We start from the raw sequence: 23,817 nt of genomic DNA on the forward strand, positions 1-23,817 counted from the left end.
TGCACAATACCAAATATAGAATAGCCTGTTCCCTAGTCGGTTCCTCGACATTCGAATCTAAAAAAAATCTTGTACACTCCAGAAATTCATCCACCACAGTAATATTGTGAATTTGGTTTGCCCAACCCATATGCAGCTTAAAGTCACCCCTGAATACCATAGCACCCTTGTTACATGCATCTCTAATTTCCTGTTTAATACTGTCCACCACCTGATCACTACTGTTTGGAAGCCTACAGACAACACCCAATAATGTTTTCTTCCCATTGTTGCTTCTTAGCTCCACCCAGACTGATTCTACATCTAGATTTTCTAAGCCAATTTCCTCTCTCATTATCACACTGAATTTGTCCTTAACTAACAATGCCACACCACCTCCTTTTCCATTTTTCCTGCCTGTCCTTAATATCGAGTATGCTTGGACATTCAGTTCCCAGCCTTGGTCAGCCTGCAGCCATGTCTCTTTAATCACAATCATATTGTATCTGTTTACATCTACTGGCACTGTTAATCCATCTACCTTATTGCGAATGTTCTGTGCATTAGACTTTTTAACATTTTTACACATTTTTTTTGTACTGTGGCTATTTACTGTTAGCCCTTGTTTCCTCTGCCTTCCACTTTTGCTTTCTACTTTTCTGTCTCTCATTCCAATCTTTGTTTCCCTCTCTTGTGTCTCCCCACTCAGTTTCCCATCTCCCTGTCAGTCTAGTTTAAACCCTCCCCCACAGTACTAGCAAACACCCTAGCAAGGATATTAGTTGCAGTCCTACTGGGGTGCAACCCATCCACCTTGTACAGGTCCCATCTTCCCCAGAATCAGTCCCAATGTCTCAGCAATCTAAATCCCTCCCTCCTGCACCATCTCTCCAGCCATGAATTAATCTGGTATATTCTCCTATTCCTGATCTTTCCAGCACGTAGCACTTGGAGTATTCCTGATTCCAGTGGAATCCTGGGGGTCTTGCTTTTTAATTTATTTCCCAGCTCCCTATATACTGCTTTCAGGACCTCATCCCTCTTTTTCCCTACATCATCGGTACCTATATGGACAATGACCTCTTGCTGTTCACCCATCCCTCCAGAATGTCCTGCAGCCACTCAGTGACATCCTTGATGCTGGCACCAGGGAGACAACATACCATCCTGGTATCACGTCTGCGGCCGCAGAAACGTCTGTCTGTTCCCCTTATGATTGAATCCCGTGTCAATATTTATCTTGCGCTCTCCCCACCTTGTGCAGCTGAGCCACTCGTGATGCCACAGGCATTTTTTAATTCATTCATGGGATGTGGGCATCGCTGGCTGGGTCAGCATTTATTGCCCATCCCTAATTGCCCTTTTCAGAGGGCATTTAAGAGTCAACCACATTGCTGTGGGTCTGGAGTCACATGTAGGCCAGACCAGGTAAGGATGACAGATTTTCTTCCCTAAAGGGACATTAGTGAACCAAATGGGTTTTCACAACAATCGACAATGGTTTCATGGTCTTTAGACTTTTTAAATTCTAGATTGTTTATCAAATTCAAATTCCGTTGCGGGATTCAAACCCAGGTCCCCAGAGCATTACACTGGATGTCTGGATTATTCGTCCAGCAACAATACCACTACGCCATTGCATCCCCTTTGCTTGGACCCAGGGACCCCTGCACTACCCGCCTAATGCTTTTACTCTGTCTGGCAGGCACCCAATCACTTTCTGCCTGTGTACTCTTTACCTGCAGTATGACCACCTTACTGTATGTGCTATCTACGAAGATCTCTTCTTTGCTTTTGCTCCACAGTGACTCCAGCCACAGCTCCAGCTCTGAAACGTGGATTTTGAGTAGCTGCAACTGGAGACATTTCCTGCATACTTGGTCACCTGGAGACTGGAAGTGTCCCTGACTTCCCACATTGCACAGGAGGAGCATTCCACTTGGCCGAGCTGCCCTGCCATGACTTAACTGTATAAGCCAGTTAACTAATGGACTAGCTGCAGCTGCAAGCAGAGCCTGTATAATCTTGGTTTTAAAGCTGGACTAAAACTCACTTTCTCCCCACCCAAAGAATAACTTTTAGCAAGACTTAGTAGGACAAGGGCAGCAGACAGAGGGGAACACCATCACCTGGAGGTTCCCCTCCAAGCCACTCACCATCCTAACTTGGAAATATGTTGCCATTCCTTCACTGTTGCTGGATAAAAATCCTGGAATTCTTTGGGTGTACCTACATCATGTGGACGACAGTGGTTCAAGAAGGCAGTTCACCGTCACCTTCTCAAGGGCAACTAGGGATGGGCAATAAATGCTGGCCTAGCCAATGATTCCCACATCCCATAAATGAATAAAAAATTTAAAGAATGGTTAGACTTTAGATAGAAATTAATCCTTAAAAGTCCCTCTCTTACCAAACGCCAACTTAAGCACTCCAATGCAACCCAAAGCAACACTCCAGTGAAGATAAAAGCATAACTATCGATAGCTTGCTTTTATGCTGCCTGAATCTAGCTTCTGAAAACCTGTTTAAGCCAGTTAACTAATTAACTAGCTGCAGCTGCAAGCAGAGCCTGTATAACCCCTGTTTTAAAGCTGGACTAAAACAACTTCTCCCAACCCAAAGAACAACTTTTAGTTAGTTGCTAAATTAAAGAAAGATTATACTTTAGATAGAATTAACCCTTAAAAGTCCCTCTCTCATCAAACTCTAGCTGAAGCACTCTGATGCAGCCCAAAGCAGCCGTCCTGTGCAGACCAGTGAGGGTGATAATGGAACATTTTTATATACAAGTGCAGTGATACCTGATCACCTATTGAGTGAGTGAGTCTATAACAGTGTTATTCAAATAATCACAGCTACTGCAGGTGATTCTCTGGCTACAATTTGATAAGAAAGGAATCAGGAGCGTGATGTCCCATCTAGCTGGGCACCAGTGGAGGGGCATTGGGGGAGGATGGTTTGGTTCATGGTGTCAATGACTGCAGAGAGGCCGAGAAGGACAAGGAGGGAGAGTTCATCTTGGTGACATGGAATGTAAGTTGTGATTCTAAGAGCTCCTTCAACACTGTGACAGGGGCAACAATCATATTGGGGGGATTCAAAAATGGAATTCCTGGAAAGATGGGCATGGATTTGGGAAGTGACAAGGACTTTGGATGCAAAAGGGAGGTTGGAGATGGGGTGGGAGTTTGTAAAAATGTTGTGGTCAAGGGTTGGTTTTATTGAGGAGAGGGTGATGATCGCAGATTTGAAGGACAGAGGGACAGGACCTGAAGAGAGAGAACCATTAACAATGTCAGTGAAAATGGGGAAGTTGGAAGATCAGCAGATTAGTGAGAATAGGGTCAATGGAGCAGGAGGTGGTTCTCATGGACAAGATGAGCTCTGAGAGGGCATGAGGAGAGATGGCAGATAAACATAAGAAATATGTGAGTTCAGGGCTAGGAGAAGGAGCAGCTTGAGAGGCAGTTCAGCCCGGTGTGTTAGTGGAAGCCAGGAAAGCAGCAGAGGCAGTTGATAGGATTGTCTTAATCATAGTTATAAAGAAACTCCATGAGCTCCTCACACTTGTTTTTTTTCTAATTCAATCATTGGACGTGAACATTGCAGTCGAGGCCAGCATTTATTGCTCATCCCTAATTTCCCTTGAGAAGGTGAGGGTGAGCTGCCTTTTTAAGGCAGCCCTGTGGTGTGGATACACCCACAGTGCTGTTAGGAAGGGAGTTCCAGGATTTTGACCCAGCGACAGTGAAGGAACGACGATATATTTCCAAGTCAGGATGGTAAGTGGCTTGGAGGGGAACTTCCAGGTGACGATGTTCCCATCTATCTGCTTGCCTTGTCTTTCTACATGGTAGTGGTCGTGGGTTCAGAAGGTGCTGTCAAAGGAGCCCGGTGAGTTGGAATTTGAGAACGGAGGAGACAGGAAAGGGAGAGCACTTCAAAGGGGTTAACTTGTGTTATAGATATTAAAAATACTCGGCACACTGTGTGTTTAACACAAAGCTGATTTATTTTAATTATAACCAGAGTATTAACACCTACAACTAGGCTGGAGTTTATTAACATCAGCAGAAAAAGAGCCCAATTTAGTCCTGGATGTGATTAGCAGCAAAATCCAATCACTATACTTACTTGTGAACTCGCTGGTGTGTCAGCAGGGTGGATGACTGAGTGAATCCCTTCCCACACTCAGAGCAGGTGAATGGTCTCTCCCCAGTGTGAACTCGCTGGTGCTCAGTGAGGTGAGATGATCTCCTGAACCCAGTCCCACAGTGAGAGCACCTGAACGGTCTCTCGTCAGTGTGAACATGTTGATGGGACATCAGGACCCCAGAACTTTTATAGCACTTCCCGCAGTCTGGGCATTTAAAAGGTCTCTCCCCAGTGTGACCTCGCTGGTGTATCAGCAACCTGGAGTACCGAGTGAATCCCTTCCCACACACGTGGCAAGAGAATGGCCACTCCCCAGTGTGAACTTGCTGATGTGTCAGCAGGTCGGATGTCCGAGTGAATCCCTTCCCGCACTTGGAGCAGATGAACGGCCTCTTCCCAGTGTGAACTTGCTGATGTATCAGCAAGGTGGATAACTGTGTGAATCCCTTCCCACAATCGGAGCAGGTAAATGGTGTCTCCCCAGTGTGAATGCGCCGATGTGTCACCAGGTGGGATGACCGAGTGAATCCCTTCCCACACTCGGGGCAGGTGAATGGTCTCTCTCCAGTGTGAAGTCGCTGGTGTACAGTGAGTTGAGATGACCACCTGAACCCAGTCCCGCAATGAGAGCACCTGAACGGTCTCACATCAGTGTGAACATTTTGATGGGACATCAAGTCCCCAGAACTTCTGAAGCGCTTCCCACAGTCTGGACATTTAAAACATGTCTCGTCAGTATGAATGCGCCGGTGTGTCAGCAGGTTGGATGACTGAGTGAATCCCTTCCCACACTCGGAGCAGGTGAACGGCCTCTCCCCAGTATGAACTCGTTGGTGTCTTGTCAGGTGACATGATCGAGTGAAACCTATCCCACAGTCAGAGCAGGTGAATGGCCTCTCCCCAGTGTGAGTGCGCTTGTGACTTTCCAGCTGAACTGGATAATTATATCCCTTCCCACAGTCTCCACATTTCCACAGTTTCTCCCTGTTGTGACTGCATTTGTGTTTTGATAGGTTAGATGATCGGCTGAAGCCTCGTCCACACACAGAACACGTGTACGGTTTCTCTCCACTGTGAACGGTGCTTTTTCCTTCCATGTTCAAATTCTGATGATATTCTGGTTATGATAAATTGGGTGACTCTGTCAGATCCCAATGTGATGTTTGGTTTCAGCTTCCTAACTGCAAATCCTTCCCTTCCAATATCCTGTGAAATTGATATAAAACAGGAAAAGAGAGTGAGACAAAACCCAGAAGTCACAAAGGTAGGTTGTGAAATTGAGCTGAATGAATCCGGTAATTTGTGGGGCTGGCACCAGGAAAAATTGACCATGAAAACTGCTGGATTGTTGTAAAAACCCAACTGGTTCACTGATGTCCTTCAAGGTGGGAATCTGGTCTGGGCCTAAACAAGACTCTGGTTCTATGGGTGGAGAGAGGGTGTGTTTGAGAGAAAGAGAGGTGGGAGAGGCAGGTGGTGAAGGAGAAAAATTTGATATCTATAATTTCACAAGAACATTGACAGAATCACCCAAACCATCAGATTCCACCACCTAGACAGACCAGGGTATGTGAACACCAGCACCTCCAAGTTCCCACCCAAGTCACGCACCATCCTGACTTGTCTGACGTCAAGTACGGGATGCACAGAAATTTCCTCTGAAGCTGAACCAGATTGTTCACAACCATGGTGTCACATTTGACTCCCAGATGAGCTTCCAACCACATATCCACATCATCACCAAGGCCGCCTATTTCTACCTCAGTAATATGGCCTGACTCCACCTTAGTCTCAGTTTATCTCCTGCAGAAACCATTATCCATTCCTTTGTTACTGCAAGGCTAAACTATCCTAACACACTCCCAGTCGGCCTTCAACATTAAACCATCCTCCTCCACCCCCGTAATCTTGAGGTCATTCAAAGCTCTGTTGCTTGTGTGTTTAGTCGCACTGTCTTGTTCACCCACTGCCACTGTGCTTGCTGACCTACAAAGGCTCCCAGTTAAGAAGCACCAACTTTTAAAATTCTCAAACAAAAACAAAAATAGCTGGAAAAACTCAGCAGGTCTGACAGCATCTGCAGAGAGGAATACAGTTAACGTTTCGAGTCCGTATGACTCTTCATCAGACCTAAGGAGAAATAGAAATGACGTGAAATATAAGCTGGTTGAGGGGGGTGGGACAGGTAGAGCTGGATAGAGGGCCAGTGATAGGTGGAGGCAAAGAAGAGATTGCCAAAGATGTCATAGACAAAAGGACAAAGAATAAAGTTCTCATCCTTGTTTTCCTCCATGGTTGTGATCATTCCTGTCTCCACAATCTCCACAACCAGCCACACAATCTCTAAGATCTCTGCACTCATCTAATTCCAGCCTCTTGAGAATTCCCGATTTTAATCACCATCAGTGACTGTTCCTTCCATTGCCGAGGCCACAAGCTCTGGAATTTCCTTCTTAAACCTCTCTGCCTTATACTGTTTAGGGCACAATATAAATACAAATGATTGTCACTGACTTGGTCATATATCGTTGTTCTGCCTCATCAATAAGACATTGTAACTCAAAGTGTGAAGCAGCTTGATGGACAATTGTTCACACTTTGTCATTGGAAAAATTTCAATAACACTGCCCCCTACAAAGATGGAGACTGCGCACGCGCCCTGCTGCAAATTGCCCCCAATAAAGATGGCGGCCGTTAATCCGGGTATGGGACTGCGAGAAAGCGGCGGCCCTGCTCTGTGCAAAAGAGCGTCACGGTCCCGGGTATTGGTTGGTTGTTTTTCGAGGTTTACGGTTTACATAACATTTACGAAGCCTATTCAACCACCGGCCGGATTCCGCCATCGCTTCACCCCGCCATCCCACCCTCCCTGCCTTTACCGAATGCGAATCCGAGAAAGAAGCTTTTCCCCATCGCCATTAATCACACTGCGCATGCTTCACTCAGCCCAGTCCTGCCCCTTATTCACTCCGATTGGTTGGAAGACCAGCCGCTTCGACGCGCCGATAGCCCCGCCCTCTAATGACATCACAGACATGAACACAGAACATCTGGGTCTGTGCAAACCAGTGATCACCACATATTATGAAGGATGTGAGGGTCCTTGAGAGAGTGCAGAGGAGATTTACCAGAATGGTTCCAGGGATGAGGGATTTTAGTTGCAAGTTTAGGTTGGAGAAACTGGGCTTCTTCTCTTTGCAGCAAAGGAAATTGAGGAGAGATTTGATGGAAAGTTATAAGTTTATGATAGGTTTAGATAAGGCGGATAAAGAAAATCTGTTCTCATCATCTGAATGTAAACAGATTACGGGACACGGATTTAAGATTTTCAACAAGATCTACATGGGGAATATGAGGAAGAAATTTCACACAATGAGTGGTAATGACATGGAACTCAACGCTTACAGTCAAAGGCCGATAATATCCAAGATCCTGATGAATTGACTGATTATGTCAGATTTTCATGCGGTGCTTGGCTTGAATTTCCTGTTTTCAAATCTCTTTCTAACTCGCTGTAAAAGAAGTTTCCGAAATCCATCCCTGTCAGTCCAGGATAGAAATCCACAACATTCTCTCCTCCTGCTGACAGGGACAGGGTTGAACGTGCACGTGCCCTGCTGCACATTGCCCCTGGTTGTCGTCAGCATTCTATCGATTTGAGGATTACGTCTACTCAGGGTCGTGAGTTTCTGCCGGGTGGCTTCATGTGACTGAACAGACTCGCAGACCTTTGGTCACAAGGGGCAGGACGTCCCTTGTGCTTGTGGGATCAGGAGAACAGAAGTTGCTTCCTTTCCTTCTCTGCACATCATTGAGATATTGTAACTCAAAGTATGAAGCAGCCTGATGGAACAAGTTGTCCCCATTGTTTCATTAAAATCATCTTAGCTATAAAGATAAGCATCCACAGATGCTGTTAGACCTGCTGCGTTTTTCCAGCAGTTTCTGCTTTTGTTGCTTTTATCTGTAAAGATGTCGGCCGCGCATGCGTCCTGCTGCATCTGGCCAACAAAGATTTCAGACGCGCATGCGCCCTGCTTCACCTGACCCCAATAAAGATGTCGGCCGCGCATGCGCCCTGCATCACAAAGATGGCCACGTTAACCGGGCCTCTGAACGAGTGAAATCGCACCTACAGCTGCTGTCCAGCTCAGTGCTAACGGGCGACCTTTAGGTCCTTTTTCAAGATTTGCGGCTCACACAATATGTTTACATAGCCTCCCCGACCAACCGCCAGATTCATTGCTCCCTCCTTCCCGCCATCGATTTACCGTTTGCGGATCCGTGAGAAAGCGTCTCTCCATCGCTATCACCCGTACTGCGCATGTGCTAAACATTGGACATGGCGCCTGCGCACTAGCCCCTTATGATGTGAATAGAGGACATTCTCCGCCGCAGGGAATGCTGGGTAACGGCCCCGCCATTGACAGTTCAAATTATTCTATCCTGATTTGTTTGGCTGTTATGGGGTGGAGTCTGGGGTCAAACGGTCCAGTATTAAAGCCAGGACACAAATTATACTGAAACCAATCGGCATGGATCCTCCATTATCCACTGAAAATAAGGGGAAAGGGAATTGGTAGAAAATCAAGAGTCCCCAAAACAAAAGCAATAACAGCAGAATCCAACCTCTACAGTAACATGTGAACTCACTGGTGTCCCAGCTGCTGGAAAGAACAAGTGGATCACTGCCCACACACAGAACATTTGAATAACCTCTCTCCTATATAAATGTGCTGATCATGTATCAAATTCTTTGAACATTCAAAGTAGGTGAGAAAGCTGAGTAAATCCTTTCGAATGGTATCTCTCCAGTGTGACTGTATTGCTGCGTCAGTAAATGAGGTGACTGATTCCACAATCAGCTGGTGAATATCCTCTTCCTTGTGTGACTGCACCCATGAGTTTCCAGTTCAGATGGGCAATGGAATCACTCTCCACAGTCAACAACAACAATGAAAACGTGCATTTATATAACACCTTTACCAAAATAAAAACATTCTGAGAAACTTTACATGGGTGTTAATACTCCCAATATTAAGACAGTCTGTGTTTTTGTCTCTAATTTGATCACAAACACGCTTCTATAATTTCCATACAATAAAAATGGGAATGCACACATTTAACCAACATCAATCAGCGGTTCTGTTAAATGTGTCATCATACATTGTGTAACATCCCTATGGGTGTAAAACAGTAGATCGTCTGGTTCAGTATGACCTGTGCCTTGGTAGATCTGCTAGGAATATCATACAAATGGGAATTACTGTTATTTCATATTTGTTATATCACACATTTATTTTAATCAAATGTCTTGAAGCTGATTGTCTCCCAGGCAGATTTATTCCAACAATCTTAATAACTAGTGTTTCTATTTTCCTAGATTTGCTAATATCAATAACCAGTTAATATTAATAACAGTTAATATTAAAAACCAGTTAATACTAATAACCAGTATTGCTTGTTTTCCTGTTTTGTTTCTACTGTTCCTGCATTAATCTCACTCCATTGTTATTTCTGACTTCTATTTTAGCTCATCGTTTTCTTCAATATCCTTTTCCAAAACCCATTTCCCATCTACGTCCACCCACCTGTTCAATTTTTTGCGAAACAAGTTGGTAATGATGTAAGATATATTATGCAGCATGATATATAACATTATTTCTGGTGGTGAGTGTTGATTATTGAATATAATGCATGCAGGAGGTATTCTTTATTGAGGGGTCCCATCTAAAACATTAAACATCACGTTAGATTTGTATCCTTCGTGACCAGGGAAGTTACAAAATGACTCAAAGTTCAGATATGGCCTATGACAATGGGTGTCGAGTCCACCGACATGAAGTACCATTGCCAGTAGCCCCTCACCCCCTCAGCACAACTCCTGGCCTCTCCCTGCCCTTTGGTGCTCCATAAGCCATTGCTGCTTCCTATTGCTGTTGCGTCAAATGATTAGACAAAGTTCCACACTGTGCACAGGAATTTCTTCCCAGAGTGTGCAGTTGCAGTCAGTCACTTAAAATACATCAACAAGGCAATAAGTAATGGTTGAGGCATCGAAGGGGCAGGAGCTGGGAGCCGTGGTGAGAGCAGGAAGTTAACTGTATGAAGTTAGAGGGAGGGAGCAAGCAAGGGAGGGAGGTGGAAGGAGTGTCAGTATGAAATTAGAAGAGAGAAGGAACGTCAGTGTTTGGATAGTTCCATCATAGCCTTTCCTCATCCTCAGGAAACTGCAAGTTGAAGATGTTTGAAACACCATCATAACGTACAATGGAAGAACATAAGTTTAAACCTGGGTCCGGTGGTTCCTCCGAGATTTAATTACCTACTGCCTCCAGCTTTGTTTCTCCTCCCTCAAACACTCCATTCTCATTCACAGGTCCAGGCAGGTGATTGTGCCCTGAAGGACAAACTGGGCCTGCGGCAGCTGGTGAGGGAACCCACAAGTGGGAAAAACCCTGAACTTGTTCTCACCAATCTACCTGTCACAGGGGGATCTGTCCATGACAGGATCAGTAGGAGTGACCACCGCATAGTTGTGGAGACAAAGTCCCATCTTCACACTGAGGATACTCTCCATCATGTTGTGTGGCAAATGGGATAAATTCAGAACAGGTCTAGCAACTCAAAACTGTGAGCCCATGAGGCAGTGTGGGCCATCAGCATCAGCAGAATTGTGTAGAACCACAACCTCTAGTCGAGCCTCATAGTCCAGCATATCCCTCACTCCACCATTACTATCAAGCCAGTGGATCAGCCCAGGTTCAATGAAGAGTGCAGGAGAGCAGGCCAGGGTTATCACCAGGTAATATAAAAGTCAATCTGGTAAAGCTACAACACAGGACTACTTGTAAAACAGTGGAAGGAGTGTGTGATAGACAGAGCTAAGCAATCCTGAAATTAACAGATCAGATCAAAGTCCTGGAGACTTGTGCTCCAGAGATAGCCACACCCCAACTCAAGCCATTCCAGCAGCTTTCCAAAGAAAATAAAACCCAGCCTATGAAATATATTCCTCCTAGCTGATTTTGATGTGAATAAGGTTCAGGATCACCTCTCATTCCTCTAAACTCTACTGAGTATAGGCCCAATCTGTCCAACCTTCCTTCATGAAATAAACCTTTCATCCCAAGAATGAGTCTAGTGAATCTTCCCTGAACTGCTTCCAACGCAATTGCCCTTTTTCAAATAAGGCGACCCAAACTGTATACAATCCTCCAGATGTGGTCTCAACAAGGCCCTGTGCAGCTGCAGTAAAACTTCCCTTCTTTTATTTTCCAATCCCCTTGCAATAAATGGCAACATTCCATTTGCCTTCCTGATCACTTCCTGTACCTGCAGAGTAACTTTCATGATTCATATCAGAATGGAGAGCTGGGGTTCACCCGTGGAAGCAGTAAAGTTTAAAAAACAATGGGGCCCAATGTAGGCCTCAAACCCACAGCGCTGAGATTAAAAAGCATTTGATCCACTGACTGAGCTAGTGGGGCATACAGCAATGATAGGACCAGATACCTTATCACAGCGAGATAACTGTCTGAATGCAATGGTAGAGAAGGGAATTGACCTGCAGAAGCCCAAGGGTCCAATGCTTTCCCCTCAATCATCAATAACATTATTCACAGCTTCCGCTTCTCAGCTGCACCTCCTTCCAAACATTGTGATCTATTTTCCTTAGGATTTGTTCCTGGATTTAATATTTACCTGCTTTGTGACCTCATTTCGAAATCAGATTCACTTCAATCTCCAACACAAGTTGAATTTCAAACCTGACAGCCAAACAATGGAAAACAAGTCAGTCGGTGACACGAATCCAATGGTTCTCATTTTCAGATTCACAAGAGTCAGATTTTGAATAAAAGGAAGGAATTTTGCAGTGAAAAAATTTAGAAAGTTGTCATTGTTTTTATTTGTGACTCACTCACTCCAGTATCCTGTAAATGCTGCTCGGAGGTTTAGTGACCAGGATATAATCTACCTGCCTTTTCCTGAGCCTGTGCTCGGTGTATTGGGAGGTTTAACCCGGGTTGGAGTATCTTGCATCCCAGGGATGGGCAGTAACCCACTGATTGAAGCTGCAGTTACCACTTTCTGCTGGCAGCGGGTGATTGGAGAGTGTGTGGCCGGAATATTGCTGCTTTTCCTGTTGCACTCATTGTGGAGCTAAGGAGGAGGGAATGGGTTTGTTTGAATCTCACAACTTCATAGATTTCTAATGGGCTCGAGATAGGTATATGGCAGGGGTAGTTGTTTAATCATTATTTTAAAAATGAATATTCATGTAAAACACCCAGGCAGAATCTTAATGGATAGCAGCAGAATTGTCAATGGTTGGGGAATTTTCTTGCAACTGGAGTACTCGTGACAACCTGGAACTGTGTGGCAATGAACGCTGATTTCAGAAAACAGTGAAGGTTTTGTCTCTGGATGGTCATAACTCACCACCCTTTCGGTTAACAGCTGAACGCACTGGCCAATTGTGCCAGAGGCTGATATAAGGTAGTTCTACAGGATACCCTAAACCAGGGTGTCAGCGAGTTAAAGCTTCAGATTGCTGCTCCCAGAATGACAATTGTTCTCTGTCAGTTTTACTCTTCCAAAATAAAGGGTGGAACAGTCATTGTGGATACATGGAAATAGTCTGATCCCACCCACTGCAAACACATCCATATCACCATGAACCAGCTCTCCTGCAATCGGTTCTGTCTCCCTTTGAGCTTTTCAGTGTCTTGTCTGTTACCAAGTATTCTGACATCCTGAAGCCAATATTAGGTTTAAATTGCTGATGTGCAGTAACGAGAATCCTTTCAATGTCTCAGATCAGTTAATTTCACTGATAACATCAGAGTCAATGTTCTAGTGACTTATAGAAGGGAAAGTTGCCTTCACTGACACACACTAAATCCAGGTGTCAATTTCTCTTAACCTGAAGAAATTAAGACCACAGATGCTAAAACTGATTTTCTTGACATATTCTGATCTATCCTGACCATTGACTCACTGTAAATTTCTCCTGAACCTTGAAAGGCTCTGACTGCTTCCTGGAAGTAAGTGTCGAGGTAACTCTCCCCCTCCCTGATGCCTGCAGCTCAGACTCCAGCTCAATAACCCTGAGCCCAGGTTCCCTGAGCTGCAGACACTCACCGCAGATATGATGGTCCAGGATCGCAATATTCTCCACAAACTCCAACTTGTTGCAATCCCGGCACACCACCTGCCCTGTGAAGAACTTTAAACTCTTGCCCAGTGATAGCAGTTATTAACTTCAGCAGAAATAAACAAAGCATGTGATTAATAGTAGCATCCAACCCCTGCAGTCACACATGAACCTGCTGGTGTCTCAACAAGTTGGATGGTCGATTGAATCCCTTCCCACATTCGGAGCAGGTGAACGGCCTCTCCCCACTGTGAGTGCGTTGGTGTGTCTGGAGATTGGATGACTGAGTGAATTGCTTCTCACACACGGAGCAGGTGAATATCCTTTCCCCAGTGTGAACTCGCTGATGTTGAATAAGGTGAGATGATTGTCTGAATCTCTTCTCACTGACAGCAACTGAATGGTCTCTTGTCAGTGTGAACAAGCTGGTGTTTAATTAGATCAGGAGAGGTTTTAAAGCAATCTCCACAGTAAAAGCATTTAAAACGCCTCTCGTCACTGTGAACTCTCTGGTGTGACCCCAGGCTGGATGACTTAGTGAATTCCTTTCCACACACAGAGCAGGTGAACGGTCTTTCCCCAGTGTGACTGCATCGGTGAGTTTCCAGCTGGGATGGGAAACTGAATCCCTTCCCACAATCCCCACATTTCCACGGTTTCTCCGTGGTGCGGATGTTCTTGTGTCTCTCCAGGTTGGATGATCTGTTGCAAACTTGTCCATACACAGAACATATGTACAGTTTCTCCCCGGTGTGAATGGTGTGATGTTTTTTCAGGCTGTGTAACTGGTTAAAGCTCTTTCCAGTCAGCGCACTGGAACACTCTCACTCGGGTGTATGTGTGTGTGTGTCTCGGTGCTTTTCTGGTCACACTGATGTTTGTAATCTTTTCCCACAGACAGAGCCGAGAAACATTTCGCCTTCCATATTCAAGGCTGATGATATTCAGGTCCTGATGAATCGAGTGACTCTAAGAGGTCTTGATGTGATGTTTGGTTAGTTTCCTTCTAATCATTTCCTTCTAATAGCCTGCAGAAAGAGTTGACAGTGTCAGTATCGCTATCAGTCCATGTTAGAAATTCAAAACAGGCAATTCTAGTTTCTACGCAACTTTTTTCTCTCTCTGTTCCTCCAAACATGCGATCTAAATCAAACTAAAAGAAGCCCCAAAAGGCAACAAATGCAAATGGAATTTTCACAACTAAACCACAATGTTGTTTCCAGTGAACATGAGACACTCTGCATTCTGAGGTGCCCACCGTTTGTGGAAGATATCAACCGTACTGATGGACACTACATCCTCCCTGGCCCTGGCCACCAGGGCACAGACAAGACCACAGAAGACTGACCAGCAGCCAGAGGATCCTACCCACCCTAGATCTACCAGTTGTTGTTGTAACCACGCTGAACAGCAACTCCAGGAGAAGATCCTCGATGTACCCAGCCCCCTCCACACTGGGCAGCCATAGATTAGGGGCCTGGGTCTGAAGTGTGGCCAGACATTGAGGAACAGACCTTCAGGTAACTATACAGGGGCTGCAACCTCTCACAATGAGCATATACATGGCCCATGGACTCCTGTAGGCTGCGAACATCACCTGGAGCCTGGGAGTGGGTGAAGCCGTTAAAAAATGTGTTGCCCAGATATCAGCAACTCCCGGGCACTGGGACACAGTAGGGAACACATCCCTGCAGCCCCGCCCACTAGCTTTGCGTCAACAGGACGTCCGCACATGCGCTCTTCTCCCCGCTGAACCAAAATGGCGGCCGTTAACGCGCTTCTTCGGAAAAAAGAACCGGGCTGCAAACGGGGGTATCTCAGGGTCTTATTCGAGGTTTGGAGCCTTTACGAGGTGTTTAGAAACCCTGTCCGTCCTCCCGGCGCCTCCAATCCTTCCTCCGTGTTTTCATTTCCTGACCAGTTTGAAGAGCAGACAGAAGACGCCACATCGCAATTATGGCGCATGCTCCAAACACTGGGCGATACTGCACCTGCGCACTGCTCTCCTTTGGCGGGGATAGGGGACATTCACCACCGCGGCGGATGCTGGGTAAAGTCCGTGCCATAGAATGGCCTAATTGGTAGTAGTGAGTGTTTCTTTTTGCAAAGATGTGGGGATTGGGGCGAGTGTCGGGCAGTCAATAAAATTAGGAACCAACTCAAAAAGAAAAACAAAAAACTACTGCGGATGCTGGAAATCCAAAACAAAAACAGAATTTCCTGGAAAAACTCAGCAGGTCTGGCAGCATTGGCGGAGAAGAAAAGAGTTGACGTTTCGAGTCCTCATGACCCTTCAGCGGAACTGAGTAAAGTTAGGAGAGGGGTGAAATATAAGCTGGTTTAAGGTGGGGTGGGGTGGGGGGAGAGAAGTTGCGGGGGGTAGGGGGTGGGGGAGGGAGGAGTGGTTGTAGGGATAAGCAAGCAGTGATAGGAGCAGATAATCAAAAGATGTCACAGACAAAAACAAAAATTGCTGGAAAAACTCAGCAGGTCTGACAGCAGCTGTGGAAAGGAAGACAGAGTTAATGCTTCGAGTCCGTAGTAACGTTAACTCTGTCTTCTTCTCCACAGATGCTGTCAGACCTGCTGAGTTTTTCCAGCAATTTTTGCTTTTGTTTCGGATTTCCAGCATCCGCAGTACTTTGCTTTTAAGTTAGGAACCAAATTGGACAGAAGCCCAAGTGCACAGAACCTCCATTATCCACCAAAAAGAAGGGAATTGATGGTGAATTGCAAATCCCCCAAAGTTTTACTGAAACAGCAGCAATAACGTGGAATCCAATCCCTCCAGTCAAATGTGAACTCAGCAGATGGGGTGACTGAGTGAATCCTTTCAGTGAGTAAATGTCAGGATTGTTGTCTAATGGATATTCCTGGTTGTGTATTTTTAGTTATGCTGTCACATACCAATAACACAAAGTAATCTGGAAACAAGCTGCAGCTCCTTTTTTTTCATTCGTCACAGGATGCAGATGTCACTGGCAATCCGGGCATTTATTCCCATCCCTAATTGCCCTTGGAAATGTGATTGTGACCTGACCTTCCAAACCGCTGCAGTCCAATTGAATTTTACTTTCTTCGAGCAGCTTTTATATGATCAAGTGGCTTATGCACCATTTCAAAGGGTCAAACACATTGCTGTTGGTCTGCAGTCACCTGTAGACCAGATGAGGTTGGGATGGCAGGTTTCCTCTCCTAAAGGATGTCATGGAACCAGCTGGATTTTTATAACAATCCATTCATTTCATGATCACTGATAACAGCTTTTATAGTAGATTTTAATTCCAGATTTATTGAATTAACTGAATTTAAAATCTCTAACTGTTGTGATGAGTTTTGAACTCACATCTTCGGATTATTTTTCCCTCTAGATTGCTAATCCAGTGATGTAACCACTATGCCTGGGCATGTCGTCAGAATACCTGAATTCAGATTAACAAACAGGTGCTGTACTCAGAGCTACACCAGGGAGGCTCTTCACATGGGGCCAAAGGAAACTTTTCAAAGACAATCTCAAGGCCTACCTGACATTCTGCTCTATTAACAGAAACACTTGGGAAGCAGATTCCCAATCGCCTCCAAAACGGTGAATCATCATCCATGAACTTTTCAATCAACAAGAGCAGCTGCTGGAGTCAACAATCCATCACCAACTCTACTGGCCAACAAATCCCATGTCCTCACTGTAAGGAGAGCCTGCAAGGCTAAGATAGGACACATTAGTCACCTGTGAATACACAACTAACACTGACGTATCACCTACACCCAATCATCCACAAGGAAGAATCACCCTTGACAGAAGGGATTACTGATGGATAACCACGATGTTATCGTATCCTTCTTTATCTGGGGATTGAATGTCAGTTACACAATTGTAGCAGCAGTTAACAGCCTCCTGTGAACTCCTCCATGCGATCTCTTAGTGCAGATTTTAAACAATTTATTTTGAGTGTGCTTATGTTCAATGAGTTAATACTGATTTTATAAACCAATGGCTATGCCTCAGTTGGAGTGCTGCATTCATTTATGGGCATCACACTTTAAACAGGGTGTGAAAGTCTTAGAGAGGGTGCAGAAGCGATTTGCTAGAATGGTACCAAGGGTAAAAGGTTTCAGCTATATGGAGAAACTGGGATTGTTTTCCTTGGAGCAAAAGGTTAAGCAGGATGGTGTTGGAGGCATAATGGTATTGTCACTGGACTAGTAACCCAGAGACCAGGGTTAATACTCTGGAGGCTGGGTTTCGAATCCCACCAGGTCTCATGATGACCCTGAAGCCATTGTCGCTTGTCATAAAAAACCCATCTGATTCACTATTGTCCTATAGAGAAAGAAATCTGCCATCTTCACCTGGTCTGGCCTGCATATGACTCCAGACCCACAGCAATATGGTTGACTCTTAAAATACCCAGAACTTACACCATGGACTGCAGCAGGTCAAGAAGATGGCTCACCACCACCTTCTCAAAAAAGATGCAACAGTGGTTTTCAAAATCATGAACAGTTTTGACAAACTGAAAGAAGAAGGGTGTCCAGTAGCAGAAAAATTACTAATCAGAGGACACAGATTTCAGAACTTTCTTTTAAGCAGTGTGTTATTGTGATCTGGAAATCACTGCCTGAAAGGGTGCTGCAAGCAGATTCAAGAGCAACATTCTTGGGAGAATTGAATAAATCGTTGAAGGAAGAAACATCCAAGTCTATGAGTAAAGAGCAGGGGAGTGGGACTAATTCGATAGCTACACTAAAGTGCTGGTACAAACACGATGAGCTGAACACCTTCCATTAGCTCCTGTACCATCTGAAGACAATGACAGATGATGCTACCCAGAATGCTTCAGGTGGTAGAATATGGCCCATCAACATCAACAAGGAGGCAACACTCAGATTTTTCTCCCTTTCTTTTGTGAAGGTGCTGTGTGATGGTGAGGTTCAATCCCAGTCACTGTTTACCCGCCTGTACCCTGCCAAGTGGTAATTATGAGCTTATGATCCTACACTGTGAGTTATAATAATGGTATTTTATTCAAGAAGCAGGTTTTCAGACCAAAGGCTGAATTGCAATGTGACTTACATGAGGAAATTCACATAGAGACTAAATAATAAAGTTAAAAACATGGAAATATGACAATCAAATAGCAGAAATAGGTTCCAGTTTAAAACTAGCAGGAAAAATGTTTCCAGTGATAGTAATAAACACAGACACCAGAACTGGAATAATAGACAGGTTATTTTCTAATAATAAGTGGCATAGTATAAGTGTAACAATTACAAACACAGGGTCTGATACAGTAAGAGTGCAGATGGGCCCAAAGGAAGAACAGCAAAGGTTTGGCTCACGTTGAGTGTAACAAATACAGTATTTGTTTCAATAATAAGAGTCAGGATGCAGTGTGTTAGTTAACACATCATTGGATCCAATGTGACGATAATGCAGTCAGTATCTAGTGCACCAAAACCAAAGTTTGGGTCTCATTTAGCAATGTAAGTGAGCCATGGTCTATTGGTATAATATGATGTCAACGTGTTGCCTAATGTCTAATAACAGAGCCAAGGATCACTGCAATGGGAATGGGATGGGTTTAATGTAATAACACAGACATGGTCTCGTGGAATGGGAACTGATATTAACATTGACTAATTGGTGGCACTCTCACCCCGAGTCAGAAGGATGTGGGTTCAAGCCCCCTCCAGAAACTCGACCACATCATCTGAGCCGATGCTCCCGGTGTCATTATAAATGGGAGTCTCTGTTCTTTTGCCGAATATTTTCTTGGACTCAGAAGGAGTGAAGGGAATGGCAGACGGGACAATTCTGGGCAGTTGCTCCATCCAACAAAGCAGGGATTCCTGGGACATGATTGCAGGTTTGACGTGCCCATCCATTCCTTAAAAATAATCTCTTCCTCTTTCGGTTTGTGAAGGGAGTTACGACTGCAGTACGTGGGGCTGACTGGAGTCTGGTGTAAAAATAATCACACAGGCTGACTCCAGTTCTTAATAACAGAGGTCACTTTAACTGCAGGGAACCTTACATTAAGGGAGGCAAGAGGCAGAATAAAGATCCGATTGTAATAGGAGGACAAGGTGTAAGGAAGCAATGATATTTGGGTTTCTGTGTTATGGTGAGTGTCACAGGGAGGTGTGTGATAAAATAGGAATGGAATTGTCATGACAGAGATACGTGTGACTGACTCCACCTGACTGAGAGCTGTTATATCCAAGGGGAGGGCAATGATGACATGGGGAACTCCAGAGGTTTCTGTTATCTGAGGTGATAATGGTGCATCTGAGGAACTGAAAAGAATCGGTTCCTTCTCACCCTTGCCTGCAATTCCCAAGTTACACAGACACACAGGAAACAGATCTGACAGCTCGTAGAAACCAACGTTTTAAATCTTCTGTTTGAGACACATTATGATTGAAAAGATCAAATGTTAAAACCTCAGGAGAGGAAAATTCAGAATGTCACAAAGATCAGTGAACCGTCCAATTAGTCCCATTCACCATAACTGCCAATTTTCCCCTCTTCATTTATTGATCCAATTCCCTTTGAAAGTTGCTATTTTATCTGCTTCCAACCCCGTCAGTGTGTGCATTCCAGATCACATCAAATCACTGCGTAAAAATATTCTCCTCATCACCCCCTCTGGTTCTGTTGTCAAAATCATAAATCTGTGTCTTCTGGTTACAAACTCTCCTGCATCTGAAAACAGTTTCTCCCTATCGACACTGTAACAAATCCTTCCCCATTTTGAACACCTCCATTAAATATCCCCCTAACCTTTTCTGATCTAAGAAGGACAGCCCCTGTTTTTCCTGCTCAAAAGAAGAGTGATGTTGGACTGGAAACCTTAAATCTGTTTTCTCTCCATAGATGCTGTCAGACCTGCTGAGTTTTTCCCCACCATTTTTTGCCTTTCGCCATTTTTCCTTCCTTAATCTATCAATAACCCTTCATGATTTTGAACATCCCCATTAAACAGGAACACACTGACATTGAGAGAGATATAGAGGAAAGGAGAGACAAAAACTGAGACACTTAAAAAAACAGAAAGATGAGGTAGTCGGAGATAAAGCTGAGAAATAGAAGAAGCAATTAACACAGAATGATATGAGAGAATGATAAAAAAATGAAAGGGAGCAGACTTTCAGTTCCTGGCTATGGAGAGCAGAGGGAATTCAGTGACTGATCCACAGACATAGCCACATATGTCCGGGAATGGAAATTCTGACCAGAAACAACAGGCTCATTTGTAAATGTCACTGCAATGTGACTCTGCCCTGACTCTGTGGCCAGATATAGGCCGCATTGACTGATGTTCTCACCAGATTGTGGCCCCTGGATTTATTTTCTGCTCAGAAGTGAGATGTGCGGTTTGGAACTGGCAGCAGAGAAACAGGAAGTTGTGTTACCTGAGAATGAAACAGCAGGCGTCAGTTTCATGTTATCACCGTGAACAGTCTTCCTGCCTGTGAGGGTGGACTCACTCTGACAGCATCAAGAACAACCACACAGATTGCTGCCGGTCTTAGCGTTACATTCACCTCTATTCCTATTTTAAACGTTTAAACACATGAGCTTATTTGGCGTTTTAACATTTTCACTGAAGGGGGAAATGAGCTGATGGTTAACCTTTGGAGAAATGAGAGGAAATTATATAAAATAAATAATTTTCCCCAAAAAGGGTTATCAGAAAATAGGAGAGTTAAAGTGAATCGAGGCCTGTCTGAGAATGAGAGAGAGAAACAGAGAGGTTACGTTGTACGTAACTCTGTACATTGAACACTGCCTCAGACAGAGAAGAGAGGGTAAGTGAGGTTAAGTATGTTAGGTTCTTTCTCAGAGAGAGAAAAAAATTAAGTGAGTTTAGGCACTCTCTGAAACAGAGAGATTAAGTAACTTAGTGTCTGAGAGAGAGAGGAGAGAGGTTAAGTGACTTAGACCGAGTCTGAAAGAGAGAGAGAGATTAAGTATGTGTCTGAAAGAGAGGGAGGAAAGAGGTTAAGTGAAATAAAAGCAAAATATTGCAGATGCTGAAAATCTGCAATAAAAACAGGAAATGCTGGAAAAACTCAGCAGGTCTGACAGCATCTGTGGAGAGAGAAGCAGAGTTAACGTTTTGAGTCCGTATGACTGAAGAAGACCATACACTCTGAAGAAGAGTCATGAGGACTCCAGGGGTGAAGTGAGTTTGGGGACAGATGTGCTCATATTGGTAATTGAACGGTCAGTGTGAGATTGTTTTCTAAACAACAGCACCCCAGAGAATGCGTTCCAGATAATTGTCAGTGCTATTAAAAGATTTGCAAAGATATTACAGTAGGAATAAATGGAAATAAAGGACTAAAATACTTGATGAAGATAATTACTTCAGGAAATACATTGCAAATGTGAAGAATGATGTGCTCACAATCAGACACATAGACACAAACACACACACGTGCGCGCACACACACAAACACACCATTTTGTGTTGAGCTGGTTTCAGTTCTGTCTGTTAACCAGATGATTAATTTTTATTTGGATACCATTAGGATCCTGCAGCAGTCCAATCGACTGAGGAGACGGTTCTAGATTCTGTCTGACACCATCAGTGGGTCAGGTGGAAGCTAAATAGAAAATCCTGCAGGAAAAATAATCCTTAACATTAAAAATCTATCTGAGCAATTGACACAGTACAACACCAGTGTGAATTAGTAAACTTTAACACAACAGAGTTTGTCACTAACTAGTGTCAAGTGAAATGCATTATTGCTCACCTTTAGTCTTGTCCCTCAATCCCAGTTAATCTCTGGGAGATTGTTACAAGATTCAGCCCATCCTCTCGACACAAATATTACCCACATAACACTAGAGTCATTAGAAATTTGAGTGTGCTTCCCACACACTCTCCTTTTAAATGTACCTCACTCCTACCAGCCTTTAACTATCAAAGACATAACAGAGTTAATAGCTGCTGATAGCTATGAATGAGATTAAATTTATACTTGAAATGATTGAATCTTCACATGCAAAATATATTTTGTTTTATTCTTTGATGGGATGTGGGTATCGCTGGCAAGGTCAACATTTGTTGCCCAACCTTAACTGTCCTTGAACAGAGTGGCTTCCTCGGTCATTTCAGAGGGCAATTAAGAGTTAACCACATTGCTGTGGGTCTGGCCTCGCATGTGGGCCAGACCAAGTGGGGACGGCAGATTTCCTTCCATAAAGGACATTAGTCAAGCAGATGGGTTTTTACAACAATCAATGATAGTTTCATGGACACCATCACTGAGGCCAGATTTCAATTGCAGATTTTGAATATCATTATGAGGTTAGAAGCCTGTTCAATATGCTTAGGTTCTGAAGGTGAAATCGACAATCTAGAGATCCTGAAATCAGTGTCGTCACTGTAACCAAACTGTTTAAGAAGCTAAGGTGACATTTTATACGTACAGTTTGACAGTAACATTGGTTAATACCGTTACTGTTAAATTTCCAGATAATAATATCACAAACAGCAACTTCAAGCAGGAGGAGCAGAATAAACGAGATGGAGAGAAACACGAGAGCTCACAGGCGAGGACCACATAGAGCAGGTTCACACACCCAGGGACAGGGCGGCTCATGCACCTGGGGACACACACCCGAGGCTCACCAGGAATGATCAGAATAAGGAGACCACCCATAAAACTACCAATAGGAATTTTCAGCTGAACAAATCACTCATTCTTAAAGGGACCGAAGGGGTCCTGACACTATGAAGTTAAAGGGGCAGACACAGCTTCAACCTTCTCTCTGTTACCTTTCTGATAGTTAAAGGCTAGTAGGAGTGAGGTATAATTAAAAGGACAGTGTGTGGGAAGCACACATCAATAAAACTGGGAATTCTTGAACACGCTGCAGGTCGTTCTTTATCTGGGAATCAAACTGCTGTATTATTGTCCCAGCAGTTAACAGCCTCCTGTGAACTCCTCCAGCTTCTAGTTTAATGCAGATTTTAACCCAATAAATGTCAGCGTGTTTCGATTCAGTGACTCGGGACTGACACACAAACACGTTGAAACATTTTAGACTTATTAAGAACCATTTTCAGACTGGAAACTTAAACCTGCTGTTTCACTTTCGGTCAGGAACAGATCAGTTTTACACCAACCTTTGATTTGGCAGCACGTTTCCAGCATTCACCGTTATTCTTCCTGACTCTAAACCCAGTTGTAAAGAAGCCTTCTGTTCCATGTCCAGGAGCTCTGAACCATGGGCAAGAGCAGCTGAGGCACATTTCTTACACACCTCAGGATTCACCCACATGGGGATTATGCCGTCAGTGAAGAAAGATGAGAAAGACCAAAGTGTTGTTTGGGGGTCCCTCAGTGTGACCCTGAAGGACTGTGTCCAGGCTGAAGTTCTGTTCCTGCTGTACGATCCTCCCCCAGGTTGTCCTTTCTGACTCCAGCCAGGTGATGTTAAACACTTAAGAGGGAAAAACAAAAATCTACAAACAAAGCTGATTTATTTCACATTTACTCAGAATATTGAA

At 44.2% G+C, this 23,817-nt stretch overlaps 3 protein-coding genes across 3 annotated transcripts in view; 1 reads left to right on the top strand and 2 right to left on the bottom strand.

Moving 5' to 3' along the window:
* The window catches only part of LOC144696985 (uncharacterized), a 59,199-nt gene extending 52,114 nt beyond the window's left edge, over positions 1-7,085 (bottom strand). Inside the window, exons 1-2 of the mRNA XM_078568727.1 lie at positions 7,014-7,085; positions 4,311-5,340 (exon numbers count right to left, since the gene is read on the bottom strand). Coding sequence (XP_078424853.1) covers positions 4,311-5,231 — 921 coding nt within the window. The 5' untranslated portion in view covers positions 5,232-5,340; positions 7,014-7,085. The remainder of the gene's footprint in view (positions 1-4,310; positions 5,341-7,013) is intronic.
* Positions 1-23,817, top strand: part of LOC144697062 (uncharacterized) — a 464,933-nt gene that overhangs the window by 391,053 nt on the left and 50,063 nt on the right. The window lies entirely within an intron of this gene.
* LOC144697259 (uncharacterized) overlaps positions 1-23,817 on the bottom strand; it is a 488,548-nt gene that overhangs the window by 97,700 nt on the left and 367,031 nt on the right. The gene's annotated exons all lie outside the window — the stretch shown is intronic.

Source organism: Cetorhinus maximus, chromosome 23 (genome assembly GCF_964194155.1).
Source record: "Cetorhinus maximus chromosome 23, sCetMax3.hap1.1, whole genome shotgun sequence".
In the NCBI taxonomy this organism is placed as follows: Eukaryota; Metazoa; Chordata; class Chondrichthyes; order Lamniformes; family Cetorhinidae; genus Cetorhinus; species Cetorhinus maximus.